At 34.4% G+C, this 26789-nt stretch overlaps 2 protein-coding genes across 4 annotated transcripts; both read left to right on the forward strand.

The window, feature by feature from the left end:
- The first annotated feature begins 4577 nt into the window (after nt 1-4577).
- On the forward strand, nt 4578-5621 carry LOC102809528 (carbohydrate sulfotransferase 1-like). Its single transcript, XM_006818470.1, has one exon. The coding sequence runs from the start codon at nt 4578-4580 to the stop codon at nt 5619-5621; it is 1044 nt and encodes a 347-aa protein (XP_006818533.1).
- A 4709-nt stretch (nt 5622-10330) lies between these two features.
- On the forward strand, nt 10331-19738 carry LOC144355217 (uncharacterized). Of its 3 annotated transcripts, none has more exons than XM_085506226.1 (7): nt 10331-10406; nt 14344-14438; nt 17392-17424; nt 18310-18342; nt 19166-19195; nt 19393-19451; nt 19590-19738. In XM_085506226.1, exons 2-7 carry the CDS (start codon nt 14348-14350, stop codon nt 19596-19598), a joined length of 255 nt encoding a protein of 84 aa, XP_085362352.1. In that variant the 5' UTR covers nt 10331-10406; nt 14344-14347; the 3' UTR covers nt 19599-19738. The 3 variants fall into 3 exon arrangements, with proteins under 3 accessions (XP_085362352.1, XP_085362350.1, XP_085362351.1); XM_085506224.1 differs by lacking the exon at nt 10331-10406 and adding an exon at nt 11506-11620; XM_085506225.1 differs by lacking the exon at nt 10331-10406 and adding an exon at nt 12975-13078.
- The last annotated feature ends 7051 nt before the right edge of the window (nt 19739-26789 follow it).

Below are 26789 nucleotides of genomic sequence, written 5' to 3' on the forward strand. Positions count from 1 at the left end.
AAAATCAATGTGTAAATATTGCTGTATACATTATCATTTTATTATGCATCCCAAACAGAAACTCCCGAGTTATTTGATTGTGTTCACTAAAATGCAAAAGTCTTGTATTTCTATTCAATTCTTTCTTGCTGACCGGAGGTGCAAATCTGTTACGCTCTTGTTTCTTTGTTTGATTTAAATATTCTTTGTCCTCCATTGGCGTTTCGGTATCAAATTGAGAACATGAATGCAAAATTGCGTGAGTATACTATTATTATATCACGCATGTCATTAAGTAATCGAGTGTTGGGCAACAATATTTTCGATTTATATTTCACTTCTCTTTTTGGGGGTACAAGTCGGTAATTGTACAGGCTCTTACAGGTTTACTACTAAATGTAAACTTACTCGAACACGTGCGATTACCTATACATTATTATTAAACCTTAAAATTGTGTATGTAATCAATCCAACCGCAGTGGCCGGGAAAAGGTTATGCTGGTGCTGCTACGTTATTGTTTTTGATATAGTATGTATGCAGTCACATCTTCTTGAGCAATGACAAATTTACTTTAACAATTTTATGGTAACATCATTATTGTAAAATAAAAATAAAGGGGATATTTTGAGTATCATATTGTGTAAATCTCCATTCAACAGTTCTTTGTTAAATGACTGCGGTTGTTGCCACACGCATGTACCAGATTAGTTAATACAATTTGCTACAATTCAAATGTTCGCGCATTAACAGAAACCGCTTTGAGCGCTGAATAGTGTAAATACCCATATTTTTATGAAATATTTGAATCCACTTCCTGTTCGTGGATTGTTCATTTCAGGCAGATCAATACTCATATGTATCTGCATCATACAATATAGTTATTAAATTTTGATAAGTTATGGGAGTATACATTTGCTGAAAATACAAATCTTGAGGTAATATAGTATGTAGCTGGTAATGCTTCGCAAGCGAGCGCAGATCAGAAAATTTAATGATTCGCCAAAAATAGAACTGACGTAACCATAGAACGTCGAAGCGCGTCGACTGCGGTAATTGAGTTATAAGTTCCCGTGCGAGTTGAACGTGATTCAAGCTGACGGAAAGCAGGGTGTACAATCAAAATACTCGAAACGCTATTAACAATTTTCAGTCAGATGCCAGAAACAGATTTCCTTATTAATTAAAATCATTCTGGCGATGTTTTATCATTAATGAGCTGTTTCGCTTCTCATACTTTGTGAAACAACAATCGAAACGGCGCCGCTCAATTACCGGAAGTGCAATTCTTGCGGTATATAGACTTATTACATATTCCATATTCTATACACTTGTTATTTATAGAGTTCGCTCTGCTTCGTGGATTTCGGTCCTCTCGCTGGCCTCGCTATATTTTACACACTTGTGCAACTCAATACTGTGCCCCAAATCTTAATTAGTTAAGTTTCCCTGCTGCCACCCGACGTGTGTTTATTTTATGTAAACACCTAATCATTTTATTAATCATGTTTGTTTTCACATGTTGTAAACACTCAAACGAAATCCGGTTTGAGACTATTGGCACATCAATGGTAAATACAGAAAAATCAACCACAACCCACAAGAAAACCATCACTATGTTTATTGATAGCCTTTTTGCTACATTATTTTTTATTATACGTGTGTGTGTGTGTGTGTGTGTGTGTGTGTGTGTGTGTGTGTGTGTGTGTGTGTGTGTGTGTGTGTGTGTGTAGATTAATAAATCCGCTCACAAGTGAGCATAGTTTGTTATAAAACAAATTTTCGAGAAATGTATTTTACATGTGCAGTTTCTCGCTATAGCTCGCCCATAGTCAGTTCAGTATTACTGTTTCTGGTTACCACGATGAACAGTCTGTTGTTTCCAACAGGCATTAACCTCCTAGTGATTACTGACATATGGTTCAATGGAGTTTAGAGATTAGTAGTAGGGAAACAGCTCTCGACAGCTGAATTATACGTAGTGCTATTTCAGTACCAATCCTATATTGAGTATTTGCACTCCCGATGATCACACTCAATAATCACACTGAATTACGCATTTAAAAACAAACGTTTATGTATAATTTTACTGTAGAATAACCATATTAAACTTTTACTTAATGCAGGTCATACAATAGAACACAATACAAGACACATTAAATATGAAATTGTTGTGACAATACAATCAATTCGTGAATGATATGGACGTCACACTGTTATACTCATAATTCCTGAAAACCTTTGATGGAAAACGTGATATTTAAATATAGGAACCACAATTATAATGTTTTCAACATTTTATAACCTGCTATATTATTATAATCGCATACATTATTTACGAGGGCATTACCACATATTTCATATCCCGTTCAAGCCACATAACATGAATCGCGCAGATACGATCGTCCATGTATGAAAAAGGATAATCTCAGTATGTACAGATGGTACAATGAGAAGTGCAGAACGTATGGTTAATAAACCCTATTCAACAAATGCAACGCAGGTTGAAGCAAAGATTTTGAGGAACTCTAGCCGTAGGAGTAGTTATCTTGGCTGCTTGGTTCTATACAACCTTAAGGTAAATAGGCTGACACATTTGACCATTGATTTCTAACTTAATTAGCGAATTTGGAGAGATAAAACGTATGTAGGTATTGACATATATCTCTTTACTGTTTTGTCATGGTTGTATACGTCGAGATGAAAATGAAAACACACATGGACGGCATGTCATATATATGGTGTAAAATTAGCTAATATTCATTTATATATTACACTGAAACAAGTATGTGTCAACTCCTTTTAGAATTCAGCCAATGGTGAATGAGAAACATTTTGTTTGGGTGCTATTATTTAAAAATATATTAATATCGCTAGGTACATAAATACCATTTGTCTGTATATAGTACAACTAGTAACATCGTCGATATTATATTCTGTCTGTGGATTTATAAATTTCTTAACATTATCTCATTTATATTACTTTGACATCTTCTTATGATAAGTTACCCATTATTACGTAATAACAGGGGAATGGTAAGCGACGAGAAACAGTCAAGGAGGTCTATATTTGAACAAACATTTCATGGCATATCCCGCAAGACTGTCGAAAATATACGTACAGTTGTAACTTAAAGGAAAATCATGGCTAACAACGTAATACTCCCAGATAAAAGAGCTCTGCAAATGAAAGAACATTCATTTTTTATATCATTTTCATTCTCTAGATATTCAACTTTTCATCTATTTATGTAGTCCGCCATCTTGATTCTTCAGCAAAGGATTATTGGTAAAGTATGACATCATACAATCTGTTGTCAGAAATTGAGAAAATGATTTCATCTATAACTTCAAAAGTTGAACTACAAATTGGCTGAAAGTTTTGAACATGGTAGAACATGTAGTGGTGCCAGACTTGCGTCTTAAATAGTTGCATGGAAACAGAACTGAAACTATTTATTTTTATGATTTTCTACCAAATGTTCAAATTTCCTTATATTGTATACAATTGACCAATGTGACTAGGTTATATGGGGGATATATTGCCTGTTGACCACTAAAAGGGGACAAAAAAGTGTCATTCTATATTTTACAACCAAAATATTTTTTTAACGTTTTCGGCAATATCGTCACTTTATGTGTATTTGTAACATTTTAATTTCCATTATTATAATTATATATATGAGTAATATTCACAACGCACATTTGAACTAATTCGCATCAGTATTTCTCATGTTATAGATGAAATAATTTTCTCAATTTCTGACAACAGATTCTATGACGTCTTTCTTTACCTTTGCTTGTGAATCAAGATGGCTCACTACATAATACTGATGAAAAGTTGAATATCCAGAGAATGAAAAGTGATATAAAAAAACTGTAAATTGCATTCCCCTACATTCGTGGAGCTTTTTATTGAGGGGTCATTATGTTGTTTGGCTTGATGTTTCCTTTAAGAAGAAAAAAAACTGTTATTTCGTCATTGAATCTTAAATTTATGCATAAAAGTTCGCAAGAAAACAACATGCAAAAACACGCAAATTTCCAGACTGAAATTGCCAGGATTGCTTAACCTGAATGATTAATGTAAGGTTTGTTGCTTAAAAGGTCCGTACACACATTGTATCCTGTATCGCATACAGATATTTTGTTCGTATGTTTGTTCATTGACCTCCAGCAATTCCCTGTTACAAAATAGGGTTGTACGTTGTTCCGACTGACAAATGCACAGTTTCAATATTTGACACATATTATTGTTTTATGAATATAAGACAACAAATTATAACAACAAACAGGTTATAAAAGCCAAACAAATCATATAAAATATAAACAGGTATTATTTAGATTCGTAACAATAACACCAAATACGTAAATAGATGTTTTCAAAAGCGATAATGTGTAGGTGCATTCGCACACTATTTGATGTGAATCAGTATATATCTATCATAACATTTTGCTATATAATGTCATTTTATGCAATTTAAAACTTGAATTTGTTCGAATTTCAGATTTGTATCTAATGTATACACGAGGTAGCACATGCAAGAAGTGGCTTATATATTTGATCCGATTACTTTGCTTGTGTCTACATCTGTGCACGATGAGGCCATTAGCTATCTGTATTGCGCCTGTGATATGTACACTGTCTGTCATGTTGTACCATAGCTATCCCGTTACTGCAATTAAGGAAGTCCTCCCGACAAACAGTAGTATCAATATTAATACACTAAACTTCAAGAAGAATAGAAAAGGAAAGAGTATAATACTAGTTGCCAGCCATAGAACAGGCTCATCATTTACTGGTGAACTACTAAATGCAAACCACGATATATTATACTTGTTTGAACCTCTCAGGTACATAGAAGGAAATGCCAATAAATTCAACCAAATGTCAAATATCTTTCACTGTCAATTCACAAAATCATATATAAATACGATTCGAGATCGGCAAGGTGTACTGAGGTTCAGTCAAGGTCTACGTAATATATTTAAACCAAGGAACAAATTCAAAACTCCGTCTCCGATTGATTTATCACGCATGTGTAACACGTACCCTCACATAGCGATGAAGGTCATCCGTTTGGAGTCCCTACAACAGTTGGAACCGCTAGTATTGGGAGATAAGTTGGATCTGAAGATTTTACACCTTATTCGAGATCCTCGTGGGGTTGCAAGTTCTGAAATGAATATTTTAAAAACCATTTCCAATAACAGTGTGATGTGGAAATTAAAGTCACTAGATCCGATTACAAAGAATTATTGCCAGCGAGCTGTAAACATGCTTGATTTTAGTTATAATCTTCCTGCTTCTCTACAAGGCCGGTATAAACTCATCCGATATGAGGATATTGCTATTGACACTTTTAATTCAACTATAGGTATCTACAACTTTCTGGAACTGCCATTACACCAGTCCGTGTCTAACTGGATTGTCGAAAATACAAAAGCCAGCAACTCTAGCGGTTTTATGATCACAAATAAGAATTCTACTGCAGCATCCGAATCGTGGCGTACGCGACTTCAATTTGAAGACGTTGAAATCATCCAGAACTTATCACCATGTGATGAACTCATGAATATTATGGGATATCATAAATTAGAAAGTCTCAGTCAGATGAACAATATGTCTCTGCGGTCATTTTAGCCATCGTCGAGTTATTAAATAATTTATAAATATTTAATATTATAAATAGGAAACTACCGCACCGATAGTTACAAAATTGAAACAAAACACTTTAAGATCATTGTAGCTGTCCGAACCAAATTGATGTGAGATATTACTGACATAATGGGAGACTGGTTGAACGAATCAACTTCCTTTTTTCGATACATTAATTGTTGATGGTTAAGTATGTTCAAATTAATATGAATGAGATGCTTGAGATACATGGTACAATAGTAACACCGGTAACGTAATGAGTTATGACTGTCCATGAGATATGTGATCTCCTGAACAGATCAAGACAAAACCTCTCTCTATCCATCCTCACACCACGCAGTTATTATTAATTGTGTATCTATATTAGATTACTGGGAATTTAATTTGAACAAATTAATGTGATCACATAACACGGAATAAGTGACATATTTTATATGCAAACACATGAAAGTGAAATGATAATATTATAATGGACTAAAACCTGTAATGTGTATTATATGGGGGGGGGGATACACTGCAAAAGATGTCAAACCATGCACATTATATAAACCAATATTTTCAAAGTCTTATCAAGATGAAGAGATTCCAAAACGTTAAATTAAAAACAGTGATTAAGTTGGCGAAACCATCTTGTCCTCAAGATTGGACTTCTTATATATATATATATAATACTCAAAACAATTTAAGAAACAACTGAGTTTTTACATCACACACGTTTGGACCATGTTAAACGATGTCATGTAACCCCAATATTACCACAATGTTTAAATGTTTTCCCGTACACGTATTGACAGTTACAGCGTCGTGTTTAGATAAAGCATTGCTAATATCTCGTAAAATATTGCCAACTTCAGTCTGCTGACTTCAGTGAATATTAAATTAAAATACTGTTCTGTAATTTAGTGGATGCTGTTCATAACCAGATTCTACGTATTGTATTCTAACATATGCACGTAATTCAATCCTGTGTATGAACTCATAATTCATAAATAATAATTATCAAGTAATAAAGACATCTGATCAATGTTGCATTGAATCTATGTACTTTGTATGTAATACCATTTATGTAATACTGTCTCATACGTTGGGATTCAGAAATAAAATTACTAGTAGTCACAGGTGGGCAAGAGAACATGGAGGCTGAATCATTACTTTACGTCAAGCGGTAGTGACGTTAGGTGCATTCACCACACGTACATTCGAAGGAGAAATCGTAACTAAACCTCTCTATTCACAGTGGCACTCCACTGAAAGTGATGGATTTACCGAGACGCAGCGCATTATCGACGAATCATTAAGGGAAAAGTGCAGGGACTAAGTAGATATTGCAAAAGACTGAAAATAGCTTCAGATGTTGGAAAGTGACAATAACACCTTGTTTTGGATGAGTTTGTTGTCATCTGAATTTTACTTATTGCTTTGTCGAACCATTATTACCTTGATTAGCGTGTAGTTCAGATGGAAAATTCGCGTGAATGCCTTAGCCGATGTGAGCATCTAGGATATACATGATTACACATGTTTTATTTCGAATGAAAAATTTGCTGTTTTTCAATATTATATTTTTAAAAAGTAATATTGTAATTGTTTTGATAAACAGTTCGCAATAAATCATTTTTAACCTGTGTTTTAGGTAGCGAGTGTATTAAATACCACCGTATAGAGAAGTTTTGGGAGTTCATTTGGCATTGGGCATTCCTGTATTTGAACGTGGTATAGGCAAGAGGTATGGTTATTCTTACCAAGTATGTAAAATGTGACATTTTTCTCCATATTTTTTTCTGCCTTTCTGCTGGTTTATTATCAAGCCATTTGTACCGATATTCATACCGATAGACCCTAATGTGTATCTGCATTTCAGAATTAGTCAATTAGGTTGGCAGCCATATTGGATTCTTACTCGATAATTTTCTGATAGTTTAGGCCATCATATTTGTTATGGCATATTTTACAAATCATGTGTAATAGAAATCAGCAGCTTGACAAAAACGTTTGAAACTCTTTTTCTTCACAACCACCACGCACTAATCACTAATGATTGTTGTCTCATGGGCAATCAAATTTAGCAGTGCCGTGATTTTTCCCACAAAGCACGATTGAAAATCCCCTTCTTGAGAATAAACAAACACATTGATCTGAAATTTGTTTTTCCGCTTTCATACGGGAAGCACATCTAAGTTTGAAAAATGTGTTATTGTTGATCACATGGTTTGGCTCTATAGTATGACCAAGTACGAGACAAATAATATAATTTTGACCAATAACGTGATTTTGTCGCCATCTTGGAGGTTTTGCAAAAACATTTGGAATATTTGTTTCTAATAGGTGCTACAACTACAAAAAATAACTAATTAGTACACTACTGATGTTAAATTATGCACAAAACAAAGAGATGTGGATGACCTATTCGCTATTCATGTAACCTCACTAATTATATATAATTCCCTGGGATCTGTTACATATATATTAACTACTAACTTGGTGTTGTGCACATGTGAACAGATTTGGAAAAAAATATTACTGGTCATAAACACCATTAAATATGCACATATCTATTCTTTGCCCGTTTTGTCATCAAGCCTTCTATAAAAAAAAATGCTCCGTGAAGTGTATCAAATCTCTATACTCATATAATAATACTCATTGATGCATTTGACTTTAACAATTTTGAATAGTCACCTGGTTTGGCAACCATCTTGGATTGAAGTTAAACTGGAATTTTGTTTAACCCTACCTATGTCATGAATAACAACATAGTGATCGTGCGGTGTTCATCATCAATGTTTTATACTGATTTCACGGACAATTTAGATTCTTTTCTGAGATCTTAGGTATTTGCAATATTTTGTTGCAGAGTTTCGCGAATTAAAACTTCAGCGGCCACGTGACATTTTCCTTCCCTTTGTTTTCACTGCAAAACAGCAATACATCGCCTATAGATCCACTGTACACATTGAACTGAAATTTGTGTTTTAGTATCTAGGTGTTGTGAGTGCTTAAACTTATCTTGTGTCTATTGCTTTAATTTCGGAAGCTTCTTCTGTGATCAATGGAGTGTGCATATCTCATTTCAAAAGATGCATTATAGCAAAAATTCTTTACTGAGAGATGCTGTATACATGGATAAATAAGTTTAAATATAAATCGCATGCGTATGCTTGGACAACCGCAATTTATTTGCTGTTCTAGTTATTGATAGCGATGTGGTTTAAAATGTCGCCGTTATCGTTGACATTATATTGTTAAAATAAATTATAGTAATTTTTATAGTCAATGTTTGTGGGGGGGGGGCTCTTATGATCTGATTGAATGCACATCATAATGAAATACAACATATTTCCAAATTAAAGGCGCTAGCAAAAAAATATAAAATGCTATGCATGTATACTGGATGATAACACACAATAGATACATATGGTTGTGTTCTCTTGTCAACAATTTTAAAAACAACGTCTGATAGCTTATGGTATTTAAAACAAAAATGCAAATTATACAGTGGTGAATCCCCTCCATGCTTTATGACACATTCTACCTGATAACAAAGGAAGAATCATTCACCACAAGCAGATCAAAATTACATCGTAAGTTACGTATATCAAACTTCATTATTCAGATTAAAATTATTTTAATAGATAGAATAAATATAGTTGATATTTAGTCAAACTCATGTATAATTAGACCGCTGCTCCGGGCATGCAATTATTCTATGGTGTTAGAGATTTGAATTTTCGCGTTTTCGTTTTCACATATTCTATACACTATTTTAGAACCGTATACAGCAGGTATGCTATGTAGTGTGACGTACACAGGTAGAGTAACGAGGGCCAATATATTCCATATTTACAGACTGGTGACTTTGTTCACACAACAAATTTGCAGGCAGTGGAAATTCACTAAGTCTACGCCAGAAACAGATAATATTTTTTTAACTTATACTTGAAATGGAATATATTTTATACATAGTAAGTGGAAATACATTCTGGTACAGGAGACTAGTCCCAGGTATACAAGTAATAGAAACTCAATATCCCCTACTTACAGAGGATGGAAATACAGTCCATTAAACCCTGTATATAAATTGGGTTTACAGTAGTTTGTATACAAGCGATATAAATACAGTCTGCTATCCCATAGGAACATGCATTGAAAACAAGGCCACTGTACCCTTTAGGCATAGAGAGGAACCCGGCATCTTACATACAAAATGTTACAATACAAACCAACTTGCGTGTATTACGTATACACTTAGTGGGTAAGCATTCTGGTGTTTAGTGTATAAAATAGTGGCTACTCCTGAATGCATTAAATTTATTCCTGTACACAGGTAGTAGAAACACGGACCGCCATTTGTTATGACAGGTATTGAAAACAATTGTAAGTAATAAATATGCTGAATGCGACTAGGCTCCAACGCAACCCAAAAAATAATATTTGTTTCATTATGTGTTGATGGATACTGATATAGTCAGGACGACAGACGAGGGTTTTGTGATATTGCAATTACTATTCTACTCAATACATTACCACTTCAATTGCCTCTTATTTCAATTTTCAATTTAAAATGTTATACATACGTACTGGATGATAATATATGATAGATACATATGGGTGTGTTCTCTTGTCAACAATTTTAGCAACAACGTCTGATTTCTCCTGGTATTTAAAACAAAAATAAAAATTATACAGTGGTAAATCCCCTCCATGCCCTTTGACACATTCTACCTGATAACAAAGGAAGAAGTATTCACCACAAGCAGATCACAATTCATCGTAAGATACGTATATAAAACTTCATTATTCAGATTAATATTATTTTACTAGATAGGATGATTATAGTTGATATTTAGTCAAACTCATGTATAATTAAACCGCTGCTCCTCAGACAAAATTCTGTCATGTCCCGGGCATGCAATTATTCTATGGTGTTAGAGATTTGAATTTTCGCGTTTTCGTTTTCACATATTCTATACACTATTTTAAAACAGTATACAGCAGGTATTCTGTGTATTGTAACTTTAAACAGGTAGAGTAACGAGGACCTACATATTCCATAATTACAGACTGGTGACTTTGTTCACACAACATATTTCCAGGCGGTAGAAGTGCACTAAGTCTACGCCAGAAACAGATAATATTTTTACTTATACTTGCAATGGAATATATTTTATACATAGTAAGTGGAAATACATTCTGGTACAGGAGACTAGTCCCAGTTATACAAGTAATAGAAACAGTCTAATATCCCCTACTTACAGGAAATGGAAATACACTCCATTAAACCCTGTATATAAATTGGGTTTACAGTAGTTTGTATACAAGCGATAGAAATACAGTCTGCCATCCCATAGAAACATGCATTGAAAACAAGGCCACTGTATCCTTTAGGCATGAAGAGGAACCCGGCATCTTACATACAGAATGTTAAAATACAAACGTGCATTACGTATACACTTAGTGGGTAAGCATTCTGGTGTTCAGTGTATAAAATAGTGGCTACTCCTGAATGCATTAAATTTATACCTGTACACAGGTAGTAGAAACACGGACCGCCATTTTTTATGACAGGTATTTAAAACAATTGTAAGTAATAAATAGTAATAAATATGCTGAATGCGACTAGGCTCCAACGCAACCCAAAAATATAATATTTGTTTTATTATGTGTTGATGGATACTGATATAGACAGGACGACAGACGAGGGTTTATGATATTGCAATTACTATTCTACTCAATACATTACCACTTCAATTGCCACTTATTTCAATTTTCAATTTGAAATGCATACGTACAGGAGGATAACATATAATAGATAAATATGGGTGTGTTCTCTTGTCAACAATTTTAACAACAACGTCTGATATCTCCTGGTATTTAAAACAAAAATAAAAAAATATACAGTGGTGAATCCCCTCCATGCCCTACGACACATTCTACATTGATAACAAAGGAAGAATCATTCACCGCAAGCAGATCAAAATTATATCGTAAGTTACGTATATCAAACTTCATTATTCAGATTAATATTGTTTTACTAGATAGAATAAATATAGTTGATATTTAGTCAAACTCATGTATAATTAGACCGCTGCTCCTTAGACAAAATTGTGTCATGTCCCGGGCATGCAATTATTCTATGATGTTAGAGATTTGAATTTTCGCGTTTTCGTATACCCTATACACTATTTTAAAACAGTATACAGCAAGTATGCTGTTCTGTGTGACTGTACACAGGTAGAGAAACGAAGACCTACATATTCCATATTTACAGACTGGTGACTTTGTTCACACAACATATTTAAAGGCGGTAGAAGTGCACTAAGTCTACGCCAGAAACAGATAATATTTTTACTTATACTTGAAATGGAATGTATTTTATACACAGTAAGTGGAAATACATTCTAGTACAGGAGACTGGTCCCAGTTATACAAGTAATACAAAAAGTCTAATATCCTCTACATACAGGGGATGGAAATAGACTCCATTAAACCCTGTATATAAATTGGGTTGACAGTAGTTTGTATACAAGCGATAGAAATACAGTCTGCCATCCCATAGGAACATGCATTGAAAACAAGGCCACTGTACCCTTTAGGCATGAAAAGGAACCCGGCATCTTACATACAGAATGTTGAAATACAAACATGTATTACGGATACACTTAGTGGGTAAGCATTCTGGTGTTCAGTGTATAAAATAGTTACTACTCCTGAATGCATTAAATGTATACTTGTACACAGGTAGTAGAAACACGGTCCGCCATTTTTTATGACAGGTATTGAAAACAATTGTACCGTTTAAGCATAAAGTAAAACTGAGTTGTTTTTTTCACAAGATATAGAAATGCAGTCAGATGTTCCCTATATACAGCCAATGACAAAAATCCACAATCTCCTATATACAGATGTTTAAAACAAAACTCATTTCATACGCAGGTCATTATACATGCATATACATGTGGGAACACAATCCACAGTATTGTTTATACAGGTATTGGAAATGCAGTCCACTGTTTCATGTAAACATGTATTGTTAAAAGCCCATGGCTGGATGACACCAAAAGTAATAAATAGGTTGAATGCTACTAGGCTCCAACGCAACCCAAAAAATAATATTTGTTTTATTATGTGTTCATGGATACTGATATAGACAGGATGACAGACGACGGTTTGTGATATTGCAATTACTATTCCACTCAATACATTACCACTTCAATTGCCTCTTATTTCAATTTTCAATTTAAAATGTTATGCATACGTACTGGATGATAACATATGATAGATATATATGGGTGTGTTCTCTTGTCAACAATTTTAACTACAACGTCTGATATCGCCTGGTATTTAAACAAAAATACAGTGGTAAATCCCCTCCATGCCCTATGACACATTCTACCTGATAATAAAGGAAGAAGCATTCACCACAAGCAGATCAAAATTACATCGTAAGTTACGTATATCAAACTTCATTATTCAGATTAATATTATTTTACTAGATAGGATGATTATAGTTGATATTTAGTCAAAGTCATGTATAATTAGACCGCTGCTCGTCAGACAAAATTCTGTCGTTACCTGGGCATGCAATTATTCTATGGTGTTAGAGATTTGAATTTTTGCGCTTTCGTTTTCACATATTCTATACACTATTTTAGAACAGTATACAGCAGGTATTCTGTGTTGTGTGACTGTACACAGGTAGAGTATCGAGGACCAACATATTCCATATTTACAGATTGGTGACTTTGTTCACACAACATATTTCCAGGCAGTAGAAATGCACTACGTCTACGCCAGAAACAGATAATATTTTCACTTATACTTGAAATAGAATATATTTCATACATAGTAAGTGGAAATACATTCTGGTACAGGAGACTAGTCCCAGCTATACAAGTAATAGAAACAGTCTAATATCCTCTACGTACAGAGGATGGAAATAGACTCCATTAAACCCTGTATATAAATTGGGTTAACAGTAGTTTGTATACAAGCGATAGAAATACAGTCTGCCATCCCATAGGAACATACATTGAAAACAAGGCCATTGTACCATTTAGGCATGAAAAGGAACCCGACATCTTACATACAGAATGTTAAAATACAAACGTGTATTACGTACACACTTAGTGGGTAAGCATTCTGGTGTTCAGTGAATAAAATAGTGACTACTCCTGAATGCATTAAATTTATACTTGTACACAGGTAGTAGAAACACGGTCCGCCATTTTTTATGACAGGTATTGAAAACAATTGTACCGTTTAAGCATAAAGTAAAACTGAGTTGTTTTTTCACAAGATATAGAAATGCAGTCAGATGTTCCCTGTATACAGCCAATGACAAACATCCACAATCTCCTATATACAGATGGTAAAAACAAAACCTCTTTCATACGCAGGTCATTATACATGCATATACATGTGGAAACACAATCCACAGTATTCTTTATACAGGTACTGGAAATGCAGTTCACTGTTTCATGTAAACATGTATTGTTAAAAGCCCAAGGGTGGATGACATCCAAAGTAATAAACAGGTTGAATGCTACTAGGCTCCAACGCATTCCAAAAAATAATATTTGTTTTATTATGTGTTGATGGATACTGATATAGACAGGACGACAGACGAGGGTTTTGTGATATTGCAATTACTATTCTACTCAATACATTACCACTTCAATTGCCTCTTATTGCAATTTTCTTTTTACAGAAAGATGGCAAGCTATAAATCAATGATGGTAATATACTGTGTGTTTCTCCTGGTTGCAGATATTGAAGGTTTTCTCAAAGTTGGCAAGTTATCACGTATGTCATCTTTGTAGTACAAATACGAATAGTTGCATTACTCAACACATCGCGTATTCAAAATGATAAAACATTCAGACTCATTTGCATTCCCGATCACACATCATTAACGCCAATTCCGTTATCTTTTAGTCTCTACTATATTTACAGTTTGGGAGACGCATTGGTAACATAAATACTAATACTAAGTCAATTCAAACCACAGCTGTTTAACTATTAGTGACAAATCGCTACTGGACACTGTTCGAACAAACTGTTGTGGCTTGGGAAGTTGAGGTTGGACGACGACTTTGAATTTAGGGCGTACACGAACAAGCTACACATGTTCGGTTGTACATACGGACGGCTCTCAGAAGAGGATGTTGATAGAGTGTGCAAGCAGATCACTTATAACACAAATGAAATGTTTTAGGCACGAGAGATGGCGAATTTAATTCTCTCTATTTTGTACACAATATTGTGTAAAGGTGACAAGCTTCTCACTGAAACTGTCTATACGTTGTACTTTGTGTTTAAGTAAAACCCAGCAGTTAATATAGTCTGTTACTTCCAGTACCAGTTTCCTTGAATCATCTTCACTTTAAAGGCTTTAATCTCCATTAAGATGATGCTTACTATTTGATCTCAAACACGAGACATGCATTTTGTGTTGTTTATTAGTATTATGTCAAATAAAGCTCAAACTCCAAGTTGTGTGATTTGCCGGGTTGTGAGTTCGAGTAATGGCTATGGTACTCTGTTAATGGTCAAGGTACCTTTCTCTTATTGGTTCTCTACCCCGCACTAAATGAGAACTTTGTATGGACTGTTGGTAATTAACCTATGCATGCACGTTTGTGGCTGCCGGGGATAAGAGATGACAAGTTATTTTGACTGATGCAAACAAACTAACCAGCTTTATGACAGACAACGTGACGTTGTGCGTGACGTCGTCAAGTATTTAGTTGCTATATAAATATATACATTACAAAATCACACCTCTAAAAAGTCATGTTATTGGATAATTTGACACGAGGGCAACTTATCAACGTTTTCGTGCGGGAACAATTAAAAATAATAAAAATATAATTGTCATCACATCTTTCAGGTTGAATTACCTCCCACCACCCGTCACAGTATATTTCTCACGGCGTATTTAGAAATAACCGAAGTATTCGTATGTTTTATTGCATTTATTATTAGATCCAAAATTAAAGTAATATTGTTAAATAAGAATGGAAGTAATACATTAATGCACTTACAAAGTTCCGCCTTTTATTAACTTATTAATAGCGATTTGATTATATTAATATAATTTGTTCACATTACTATTAATATTACTTTTGTCTCTATTCAAATTACGGTTGATATAATGAGAGACATGACATATCATTCCCTAATTCATTGTAGGAATTCTGGTATCGATTATCGTTAACTAACACTGAAAAAATACTTCGGGACACCCGGAGTATGAGTATTGTTCATTTTTTAGTGGTAATTGCAATTCGCCTAGCCACATTACGCTAAATAACACTTAAATTGTTAACGTACTTTATGGTGCCAGAGTTATTAATACAGTTAGCAGCGAGTTGGTTACCGAGACTGGTGAAATATCATTTTCTTTAGCATGTGCAAACAATGCTCAGAGATAACAAGATGCCGCACTTGGGTGATATTTTTGGCATACCCGGACTCTTTGTTTAAAACGGTAAATTAGGCTGCAATCAGCTGCAAACGCAGTTTAGTAAAATTCAAATTCTTTTTCCAAACTTAGCGCCTGAGATATAAATTTTGTGACTTCCAAGTATCGTTTTGTGATTATTTGAGAGCGTAGAAACGAAGATTATAACGTTCCAACTGTGCTGTTTGTCAACCTCTCGTGCTATTACTGATAGAATTTGTTGTGCGAAAGCTTGCTAATGTGACCAGAAATATATTGACCACTATATAAATGTGTAATTTTGTTTAATCACATGTAATAAAGTGACGGTAAGGCAAGGCCTTTTGTTAACAATTGAGACCAGAAGCGCTAATATAAATAAGATAAAGCGATGTTTAATAATATGGCGTCCATGAACAATATTTTTTTAGGGTTTATATACGTTGATATGCTGTATTTTGAAGCCGCGTGTGGCAATATACCATGAAACCCCTCATTATTCATTTAGGGATATTCAGTTAATATTCTATTGTTAAATGTTTGCTCTTTTCTTGTATTCTTGTGAATTGTTTCTGCCTTTTTCATACAAAGAAGCATGACTGTTTGACCTGGGCAACATTTTATTGAAATGTTTTGTTCACATGTGTAGATTTGTAAAAAAAAACTCCCGGATCAAACCCTTTGCAGGGAAATGCTACTCTTGTTTGTATTTGCCAAATTGTTGAGACTGTAGCTCCTCATGAATGTTAACGTTAGTGCTGCGGACAAACATACATACAATATTGTCGATTTTATGACGTACCTAAATGATACTAAAATAATCCAGGTTAGCTTGTTACTCACTGATTCAAGTATATGTATATATGTATTCTGTGGTCGCATGGTTAATCACCTCCTACAAGCCTACGTATGTTTACGTGACTGTGAGCAAGTTATAAATGAATTTCCACAAATTTTCCAAGAGCAACTGTCTTTGTTACAAAGACAACTTTATTACATTCAGGCACAGATAAGGTATCCATTGAAACCCAAGTTTCAGAGTTTATTTGTTTATTCATAACTTCTTGATTCTCGATTCTTTATAAAGTGTCAGAATTAATTACTTATTAATCGGATATATTTTGCTAGAGATATCGATCTAGTTGCCAGAGAAACAGCATGTCTGGGAATGATTAACTATCTATACAAGGCGATGACGAACACTTTATCTATTTTACGTGTAAAGATGCTTTATAATATTGTTCTGGGATGTCTACATACTTTAGGATACATAAAATCTAATTTTAAGTTTGGTGTATATTTTCACAATTTCAGTGGCAAAGAAAAGTGGTCGGATACAAAGAGAAGGTAAATTTAAGTAACATTTATTTAACCACCACCAACAACAACATGTATATTCTATCTCTATCAACACGCATGATGCCAATCTGGGCATTGTCAAAAAGTATCTATGTATCAAGTTTCATTGAATCTGTTACATGAGAAAACAATGAAAAGACACGAAATTCGTTAATTAATATGCAAATTATGTAGATTATAGGCGAGGGATTTAAACTAAAAAATATCAGGTCTTTGCTTTATTCCAGACATATAAAAAGTCTCATTGAAATCAGTTGAATAGTACATGACTAATTAATATGTAAATTAGGCAAAGAGTATGCACAGATTTCAACAAAAAACTAATCAGGTCTAAGTATTATTCCAGAACAATTATGTGCTAAGTTTCATTTAAATATTTTTAAAACTACATGAAAAAACAATTGAAATGCTTATATTTGGCTAATTAATATGCGAATTGGGTAATTATTGTGCTCGGATTTCAATCAAATCTCTTTAAACTCAAATAATTGGTTCTTGAGATTGCAGTGAAACAGATACACTAACCGCAAAGACTTCCATTGTGTGCTTTGCAAACAGGAGTAAAAAAACATGAATATTTTAGTGTTTATACAAAATTATAAACACTATTAGGCGAACAGTGGTTTACATTTATTTACATTTGCACAGCATTATGCGCGTCGCTTCCAACATTTGTTCAGAAATAAATTGCATCATATGACTACAATAAATAGATTTCATAAGAATAATATCAGGCACGAATGCGTCCTTTAAATAACGAATATATTAGCAGAAAACTAGCGACCTTTTTATTGTTTAAATGGAATAGCTAGTGTTGTTCATATAAACACCATCTTTACATTCTAACGCTTGTGCATATATTCTTAATTGTAGTGGCAGAAAAGAGAGATTTGCTACGAGATAAAGGTAAAATCAAGTAATTGTAATTTAGCCCAATAGCATTATGTATATTATTTACACTTCCTTCATAATCCGTGACTAGTTTCATGTTCAACAACATGGTTTTTAACATCATTAGTCATATGTCAAAATGAATAAAAATGACGTATACTTGTTTACATTTTTAAAACCCATAACAGTATTAAGACGAGAAGATGTGTTATGTGAAGTATATACTGATATTGATAAAGACAATGAAAAGGGAAACTAATGAGTATATGGAATCTAAATTATTTTAAGATGCTTAGATTATTATTCGTAAAAATTACCATAATAATTTATATACTACATAATTTTGTCCACAGTTATGTAGGTTTGTTTACATATTGCAAAACAACATTTGCATTTCCCGCCATAAATGATGCACCAGAATAAAAACTAATTTTTTAATCATGTGAAAATAATATGCTGTGAAGCCTTATGATTTATGACAATTCTATAAAATATATAATATCAACATAAAAGTAGAACACATGCGACCCTTTTAATCGTTTCAATGTCATTGATGAATATTCGCTTAATTGTAAAAATAGAGAAAAAAGATTGGAGACCAGGAGTTGGTAAATGTTACAAACATATACTTCACATGCTTGACATCTACATTCTTGGACTGAAACATAATACGTATATGAAAACACGAAATCAATATTTTATTACAAACGAAAGTGCGTCAGTGACCAATTGCGCAAGGATCGAGAATAACTAAGATTGAATATCGCATAACTTACCCTTTACCCCTTTAGCATTTCGAAAATGTGCCAATTAACGTTGCACATGTTCTTAATTGTAGAGATAGAAAAGAGACCACACGGAGAAAGAGGTAATTTTTAGTAGAATTAAATTAACAATATATTATTCACGCCGTATAAACACAAATGATTGTTAATTGACAGATAATAGAAACTGCAATACATGCTAATATACGAGAATATAATAAATCACTTCATTGTTCGTAGTCATTGTGTGTCCCAAATAGTTTACGATCACACATTATTTTGTGTTATTAACATGTGACAGATTTACGAAATTACGGAAATACAAAACAGGAAGTGGACATTCCCCGCCATATGGTGTTGGTGAGTAGCCATTCATGTGGTTTGTGAAATACCCTGAAATTTGGTGACGTCATCAAATCAATAATATATCTGTTCAGCAATATGATCTTCTTGATTTGACCTATTTATAATTACATTTTAATACTTGTTCTTACACAGGGCCGTTAACCAGGAAGTTAAAGCTGATATATCGCTAACCATGGCATGTCATTCTACTGATAACAAACACATCGGAATAAAGTACTGTAGTACGCATGATATAAAATGTACTTGTCATATTTATCAATTAATAAAGTAGAGAGAAATAAGTGACCGTGCAATTAAGTTCCTCTTCACACAACTATGTTGCTATCTTTTCCACAAACGATTATGTTTACCTAATTCCGAGTTTATCATAATCCGAACGATAATTTAATATAATTTTACAAATTGACTACATAGGTGTTAGTTTAGGATAACCCTCTTATAAGAAAACCAATAATAATCGGTGGAATGAAGGCCATGATTATCAAATATAGTACTACAAGTACATATTGACTAATCAAAGTATATGGACGGAAAAGTAAATATAGACAAATACATGGCACCAAAGCAGACCACATAGTGCGTAAATACCGTGGTAGCAGATTTCTTACTGGTTTAAAATAGTTGTAAATAATGTAGGAGTGTGAATGTGACTAACGAAAATAACGTATTCAAAATAATGTATCAAGAGTTGCGATCCAAATGACTCCTTGACAAGATTCGATTCCTTAATTTTCAGAATATTCATGGCATGTTATAATAGTCTGGTTTCAAGATTGCTTGCTGTTTTCCCACTGTACGCATCACTAATGTCGCTATTCAAACTCTTTATTTACGCCCTGCAGCACGCGAACCTTAAAAAAAGTGTATATTTGTATGTAGATGAGGGCGCCCTTACAATTTGGTTTACGGGTAAAATAAAATAAAAGACGATTACGTAACATTAATAACAGTGCAAAAGTACCTTGAATCCACGTAGGCAGGCCAGTGACACCGGTTTTCAATTGAGGGGTACCCCCCTGACAAATTCCAAAGGAAAATTTAAAAATTTAAAGCACAAAACAAGTAACGTGAAACGTATGCGCGCTGCTGCAAGTGTGTGGAAGGATAGCCCAAGAGGACAAAACTGTCTGCTCTTATGCGTGTGCTAAACTTGCTTTATAGTATGCATTTGTGTTCGTTAGTATCGATATTTACGACCATGGTATTTATATGTACCATATGCCAAGTAGATTAACACCAATGTTCGCCTGTTTATATCATGTTCTAGACTTGCTTGCAGTCTGTTGCGATCCCGATGAAAAATTCTTGAAAAATAAATAAGAATTGCGTAAACGAAGGGTGAACTCGAAAGTCATGTGACCGCGAAATATCCAACAGACTTTCCACAGCGTAAGCGCCCTCACATTACCAGCCATATTCGGGCTTGTAATGATTGGCATGTCTAATATGTTTCAACCAAACCAACTGAGACCCCGAAACCATACACATTTCTTGGATAAACTTAGATGCCGAAATGGCGGCTAATATATGCAAAATGCCTGTCAATCACAGTTTGAGTTAGCGAGCATAATAGGCATTCATTTACTTAGTGGGCAGATGGGGAGTTAATTACCCATGAGCACGTGGTGCAATTCATGGGATTGAGCGGTTCCCCTTTAATCTGAACGATCACAATTCACTGTGGTGCCGGGAGATGGTTGGATGGGAGGTTTGTTTCAGTTCATCAGTTTTTTATAAAACTTTCGAATTACTCTTTATAATACTGATGCTGCTCCGCCGTGACAACTAAACCATGAATGGTAGATCTTATTTTTGGAGATTCAAAATAATAGAAAGAAAAAATAAATAAATAGAACAGCAGCGAGATATAAAAAATGACAAGTGAGCTGCAGACAGGGGCGTCGATCCATTCTGAAAAGTGAGGGGGACACTTTTGTGTCCGCGTAAGCGGCCAATGTCCGCGCTTGCGCGAACAGGGAGGTGTCTGAGAAGGAAGGGGGGACTGCCCTATGTTCCGACATCTCTATGTTCCGACACCACTATGTTCCGACACCCCTATGTTCCGACACACAGTATACTTGTGTCAAACTTAATCTGACTAGCCGTGCGTGACCTTTTACTACCTTGATATAACCAGGATGTCCTGTGGGTTAATACTGGAAATCCAACTGTAGTGTAGTCCGGCCATGATGCTCGAAAGTCCGTGATAATGTTATCGGATAATTATCAGAGAATTATCAAACAATGTTGCCCATTGTATCATTCTGATACTTCGACCAGGCCCGTAGCTGGGGGGGGGGGGGCGGTGGTTCGGGTGGTTCGGTCGAACCCCCTAAATTTGTGAATAGATTTATGATCGTAGATTAGAACAAACAGTAAAACAAACAGTATTAATTGAAATAATTATCATCACTTGACTCAGTGAGGTAACTATCAGGCTCAGCCAAAATTGCATAGTAATGAGCATTTTGGTGGCAATGAGCTTTAAATCTCAATCATGAAGTTACGCAGTCTCAGCTCAACAGCAGCAAATCAAAATAAAGTTGTTAATCCGTGATTCCGCGATGGTGTAATAAAGATCGCGTTCAAGCAATATTAAAACAACATTGAAAAAATAATGTAATGGTTCATCAGTTTTCATGGCATATATACTGTTTCGTTCCAAGTGTATCTGCCAAATGTAGTCAACTAATTGTATTAGTACGTGTAGCCTGTGTTATTGGACAACAGTGTACAGCTAATATTTATCATCACGAGTTGTATTATAGGTCGAAGAGCTTATTGCAGCCAACAATTTACCCCACAGTGTTGCTTCAGTACTGAAACTATGCGATGAATCATATTTTTCAAACATATTTTTTTACACGTTTTTTTTTTATGTCTTAAAACATTTTCTTTATTTTTAATGGGTTCATAAAACGGAGATGTAGTCATTGAAGTCCATTGAGACTGCTGCTAAACTGTCACTATATGTATATTATTTTACCGCCCTCTAAAAACAGATTTACAGTGAACCAAAAAATTTACATACTGTAAGAAACTTCATGGTATGCCATTGGCTGGTGCATTTAATTTGTTTGATGCAATAATTGTGTCGGTCAGTTCTTATGGTAGCGATATGGGGGTACGAAAATTCGGAAATCGAGAGGTTTACAGACAACATTTTGCAGATATCTACTTAGCGTTTATAACTGTACAACAATGTAGCGATGTTGAACGAATGTGGAAGGCTGCCATTATGATGTGGTTATTTTAAGCGTTGTATCTCATATTGGTTAAAATTACTTGAAGTATAAAATAGCTGGAACCCCAAAAGATGTTATATCATGCTTAAACGATTAGACAAGACCGGCAGACTTACTTGGGAAATCCACATAAAAATCGTCTGTTCAAATCTGGTTTCGGCATTGTCTGGTTTGAAAAACAAGTTGGAGATACTGTAAATTTCTTAGAGATATTTACTAAAAGAATAAAAAGAATGTTGTCAGCAAGAATGGCATGCCTCAATTTCACAATCATCCAGGCTGTATACTTTCGGAAAAATCAAAGTAGTATTATAACATGGGAGATTTATTGGCAAGCATTTAAAATATATACTGACGACTTTTCGCTGTTTTGGCTATAAACATAATGTTGAATAAGGCAGACACACAAAAATACAGTTAGATCACTAAATTTTTAGTTTTTGCAATGATACATTTGAATTTAGCATGGTGGAAAATGACATTCACTTTGTTTTTATATGTCCATTTTATAATGATATAAGGGCTGATCTTTTGTCAATAACACTGACAGTCTGGGCTTACTTCGTCGCTACACAAACTGTCACACTATATATCAACAAGTCATTGAAAATGACACAGTTCCCGTTGAATTTTTGAAAGTTCTCTTTGTGCTCGTCATATTAAAGCGGAGGGGTTGTCGCGAGCGTGTCCTTGAAACTTGAGTTCCAAGTGGCGTATACAACAGATTGTTTATTTACATCAAAACACGTGTTCCGTGTAGTAGTAATATGGCCAAAAATAAAAACAGCCGTTATTCTGCTATCTTTGATCTGATTATGAAACACACTGATACGTATGATATATGTGACAAATACGAATGAAAATGGTACATAAATTGTGGAAATAAAGTAGTAAGGCCAAAAAGTCAGATGGCTGTCATCCTTGACCAGATTTTGAAACAAATTGTCATGGACATGCATCCTAACACGTATAAAGTATATGTATGTGCCAAATTTGAATGAAAACTGACAGAGCACGTCCAAGATACCGCATAAAAAAAAAAAACATGCCTACAAATCGACCATCTTTGATCCAATTGCGAAATAAATCGTCATGGACATGTATCCTAACATGTATAATCTATGTACCAAGTTTGAATGAAAACTGACAAAGCATGTCCAAAATACAACATTTTTAAAAAAACTAGATGGCTGCCAGTCGGCCATTTTGAATCGAATCACTAAACCACTGCATGTGCATATGTCCCACATAAAGTACTAGGCACATGCAAAGAATGAACGGAATCGGTCAAAGGGATTCTGAGATATGACTCTAGACGGACGCACGGACGCACAAACGCACGGACGGACGGAGACCGAATTATAAGTCCCCGTTTTCGGACTTCGTCCGAACAGGGACTAACTAGCTTTGTATCTTTTTAAAGTTTTCAAGGGACGAGATGAATATGAATCTAGCTTAACTTAGTACCATGAGTTTACATGGATGTTGTATTGTTTTTTTAAACGTGCTATGCACTTTTCTACCCATTACATTTTGTACAATGGGCTGACTAATTGACTAATACTAAAATGAATAATTTTAGACAGATTTCGACATGAAATCGTGTCACTTTTATGTGCGCTAACATTTGCGAAGAGCAAAAAAACTCGTGAGTAGCATTCTACCTTAAAATGCTTAGACAATAATGCTAAGATACGTACAGTCTTGTCTTTCTTGTGTACAACATTTTGTCGTAGTGGATTTAGAGTGTGGATGTGTTTGTCTGTGGGTGGGAAATGGCTCCTTTCTCTAAAATGGTAAAATAGTTCAAAGATGTTATGTGAAATAACTTACCAACGTAACACAAAGTAAACCAATTGAATTTAAAACCGAGAATATAACAATTCAAGTTTAATGACACTTTATGAATATTCTAAAATTCACATAAAATATATTATTGTTGTTTTCGAACCCCCTATTAAAAGGTGCTGGCCACGGGCCTGTCGACAATTATTTGACAATATCCGTGTCTGTTGGATGTGGTTCCAACCTTAAATCCTCCGATTGCCTAACTATTGAAGTTTTAGATCGATAATTATCGGAGAACTATTTTACCTTTTTTTATGAAAATTGTACTTCGATATTCATCAGTCGCGGAATTGCAAGGTTGCCGTTTACATCCGGTAGCACCTTTCCAAGTTTATCTACATATTAATTAAAATCATTTATTTATTTATTATGCGAGAGATGAATAGGCACTGCATTTAGCATTCCGTAGTGTTTGCATAAGTTTTTGAGATTGCCAAAAAATACAAAGGGTTCACATTATCTTATTCCATTCTTATATTGTATGTTTTCGGCCAACATTCCTTGTTTACCTCCACACGTTATACGTTTTCCTATCAATCTAAGACATTAGATAGGTCTCAGAAAATTCCATGTAGAAATAAATTAAACCACCACCTAGCTGTAGACCTTGTTTAATATAAATCTAAAACATCGAGAATTATCAGATATTTATCCGATAATTCAAACGTACAATAGGCCGGCTTCCTCTAATGCGAGGATATTGCACAAATTTATACTACCTGCAAATTTGATGCATAATTCATCGTTCAAGGTTAAGGTCCATATTAGACAGATTTCCTTAAGGAAGTCAGAAAGCACTGTTCTATTCTATTCTTCGTTGTTCCATTGCATTGTTCTGATATTCCTCTTTATTCTGAAAATATTCCCATATGTTACACTTATTTATTTATTTTATTTCACCAGAATGACCATTATAACAGAACTCATCACCAAAATACAATAGTAGTAATTCCGGCGTGGACCATGGAAATAGTCCTTATTGACTAGTCCAGTCCATGGCCCAGACTGTCAAGTAGATATTTACAATTTACTGGTAAAGGAAAGGAAAATTACTATTTACATAACGAAAATTAAAAGGTAATCTATATGATTTAGATATAAATATGACTAAAAAATTATGTGTAATAATAATATAATCGAACTGCTGGTACAACGAACTTTTATGCAGAAGAAAAGAAAAAAAAATAGGGATATGGGAGGTAATCGAGGAATTTAACAAAGCAAATAATGTTTCATTTCATATTTAAATTTGTTTCTGTTGGTGATGTTTTTGAGGGAGTCTGGAAGTGAATTCCCGTGTTTTACTGCAGCAAATTTAAAATTATGTTGTGAAACAGTAAGTTGAGCAACTGGAATTGACAAGTTACCGCTAGACACTGAACTTGTGGGATAGCAATGTGGGTAATCATTAACATACTTATTGAGGCTATGTGCATATCTGTTGTGTTTAAGGTCGAATATAAATAGGCAGGTTTGTAATTTACAAAGTTTGTGAATATCAAGTATGCGTAATTGGATAAAAAGAGGAGCAGAATGTTCTTTAAAGTGCGAGAAGGTGATAAGGCGCATAACTTTTTTTTTTGGAAGAGCAGAACTGGTTCAAGAAGTGTTGGGTATGTGTTTCCCCAGATTTCAATACAGTACATTAAGTGTGGGAGAATAAGTGTGTTGTATAGTAGGATGAGAATTGATCTGGGAACATAGTGACGAATGCGAGATATAATGCCCACTTTGGGCCTAATGGTTTTCACAATTTTTTCAATATGAGAATTCCAATTTAGGCATGGGTCAATGGTTACTCCCAGATAAGTGGCTTTAGACACGCCCTCTATCAACTTATCATTGATTGCCAGCTGTCCCTCCACTTTTACTTTTCTTTGCGGGGTTTTCAGGATCCTATAGTTTGTTTTTCTACATTAATTGTTAATGTATTAGCATTGCACCACTGTACAACATTTTCAAAATCATTATTAATATTAGAATGATCAATAGAGTTAGTTTGCAGGAATTTAAATAAATTAGTGTCATCCGCAAAGAGGCGGGAATTAAAAGCATCAGTAGAGTGGTTAATATCATTTATGTAGAGAAGAAAAAGTAAAGGCCCTAATATTGATCCCTGGAGCACCCCGTATTGAATCTGTCTGGGTGTGGATGCAGTTCCGTCAATGTTTACTGTTTGGTGTCTATTAGTTAGGTAGCTTCGGAACCATGAAAGCGGGAGACCCCTTATCCCATAATA

Source organism: Saccoglossus kowalevskii, chromosome 12 (assembly GCF_978046115.1).
Source record: "Saccoglossus kowalevskii chromosome 12, keSacKowa6.1, whole genome shotgun sequence".
Taxonomy (NCBI): Eukaryota; Metazoa; Hemichordata; class Enteropneusta; family Harrimaniidae; genus Saccoglossus; species Saccoglossus kowalevskii.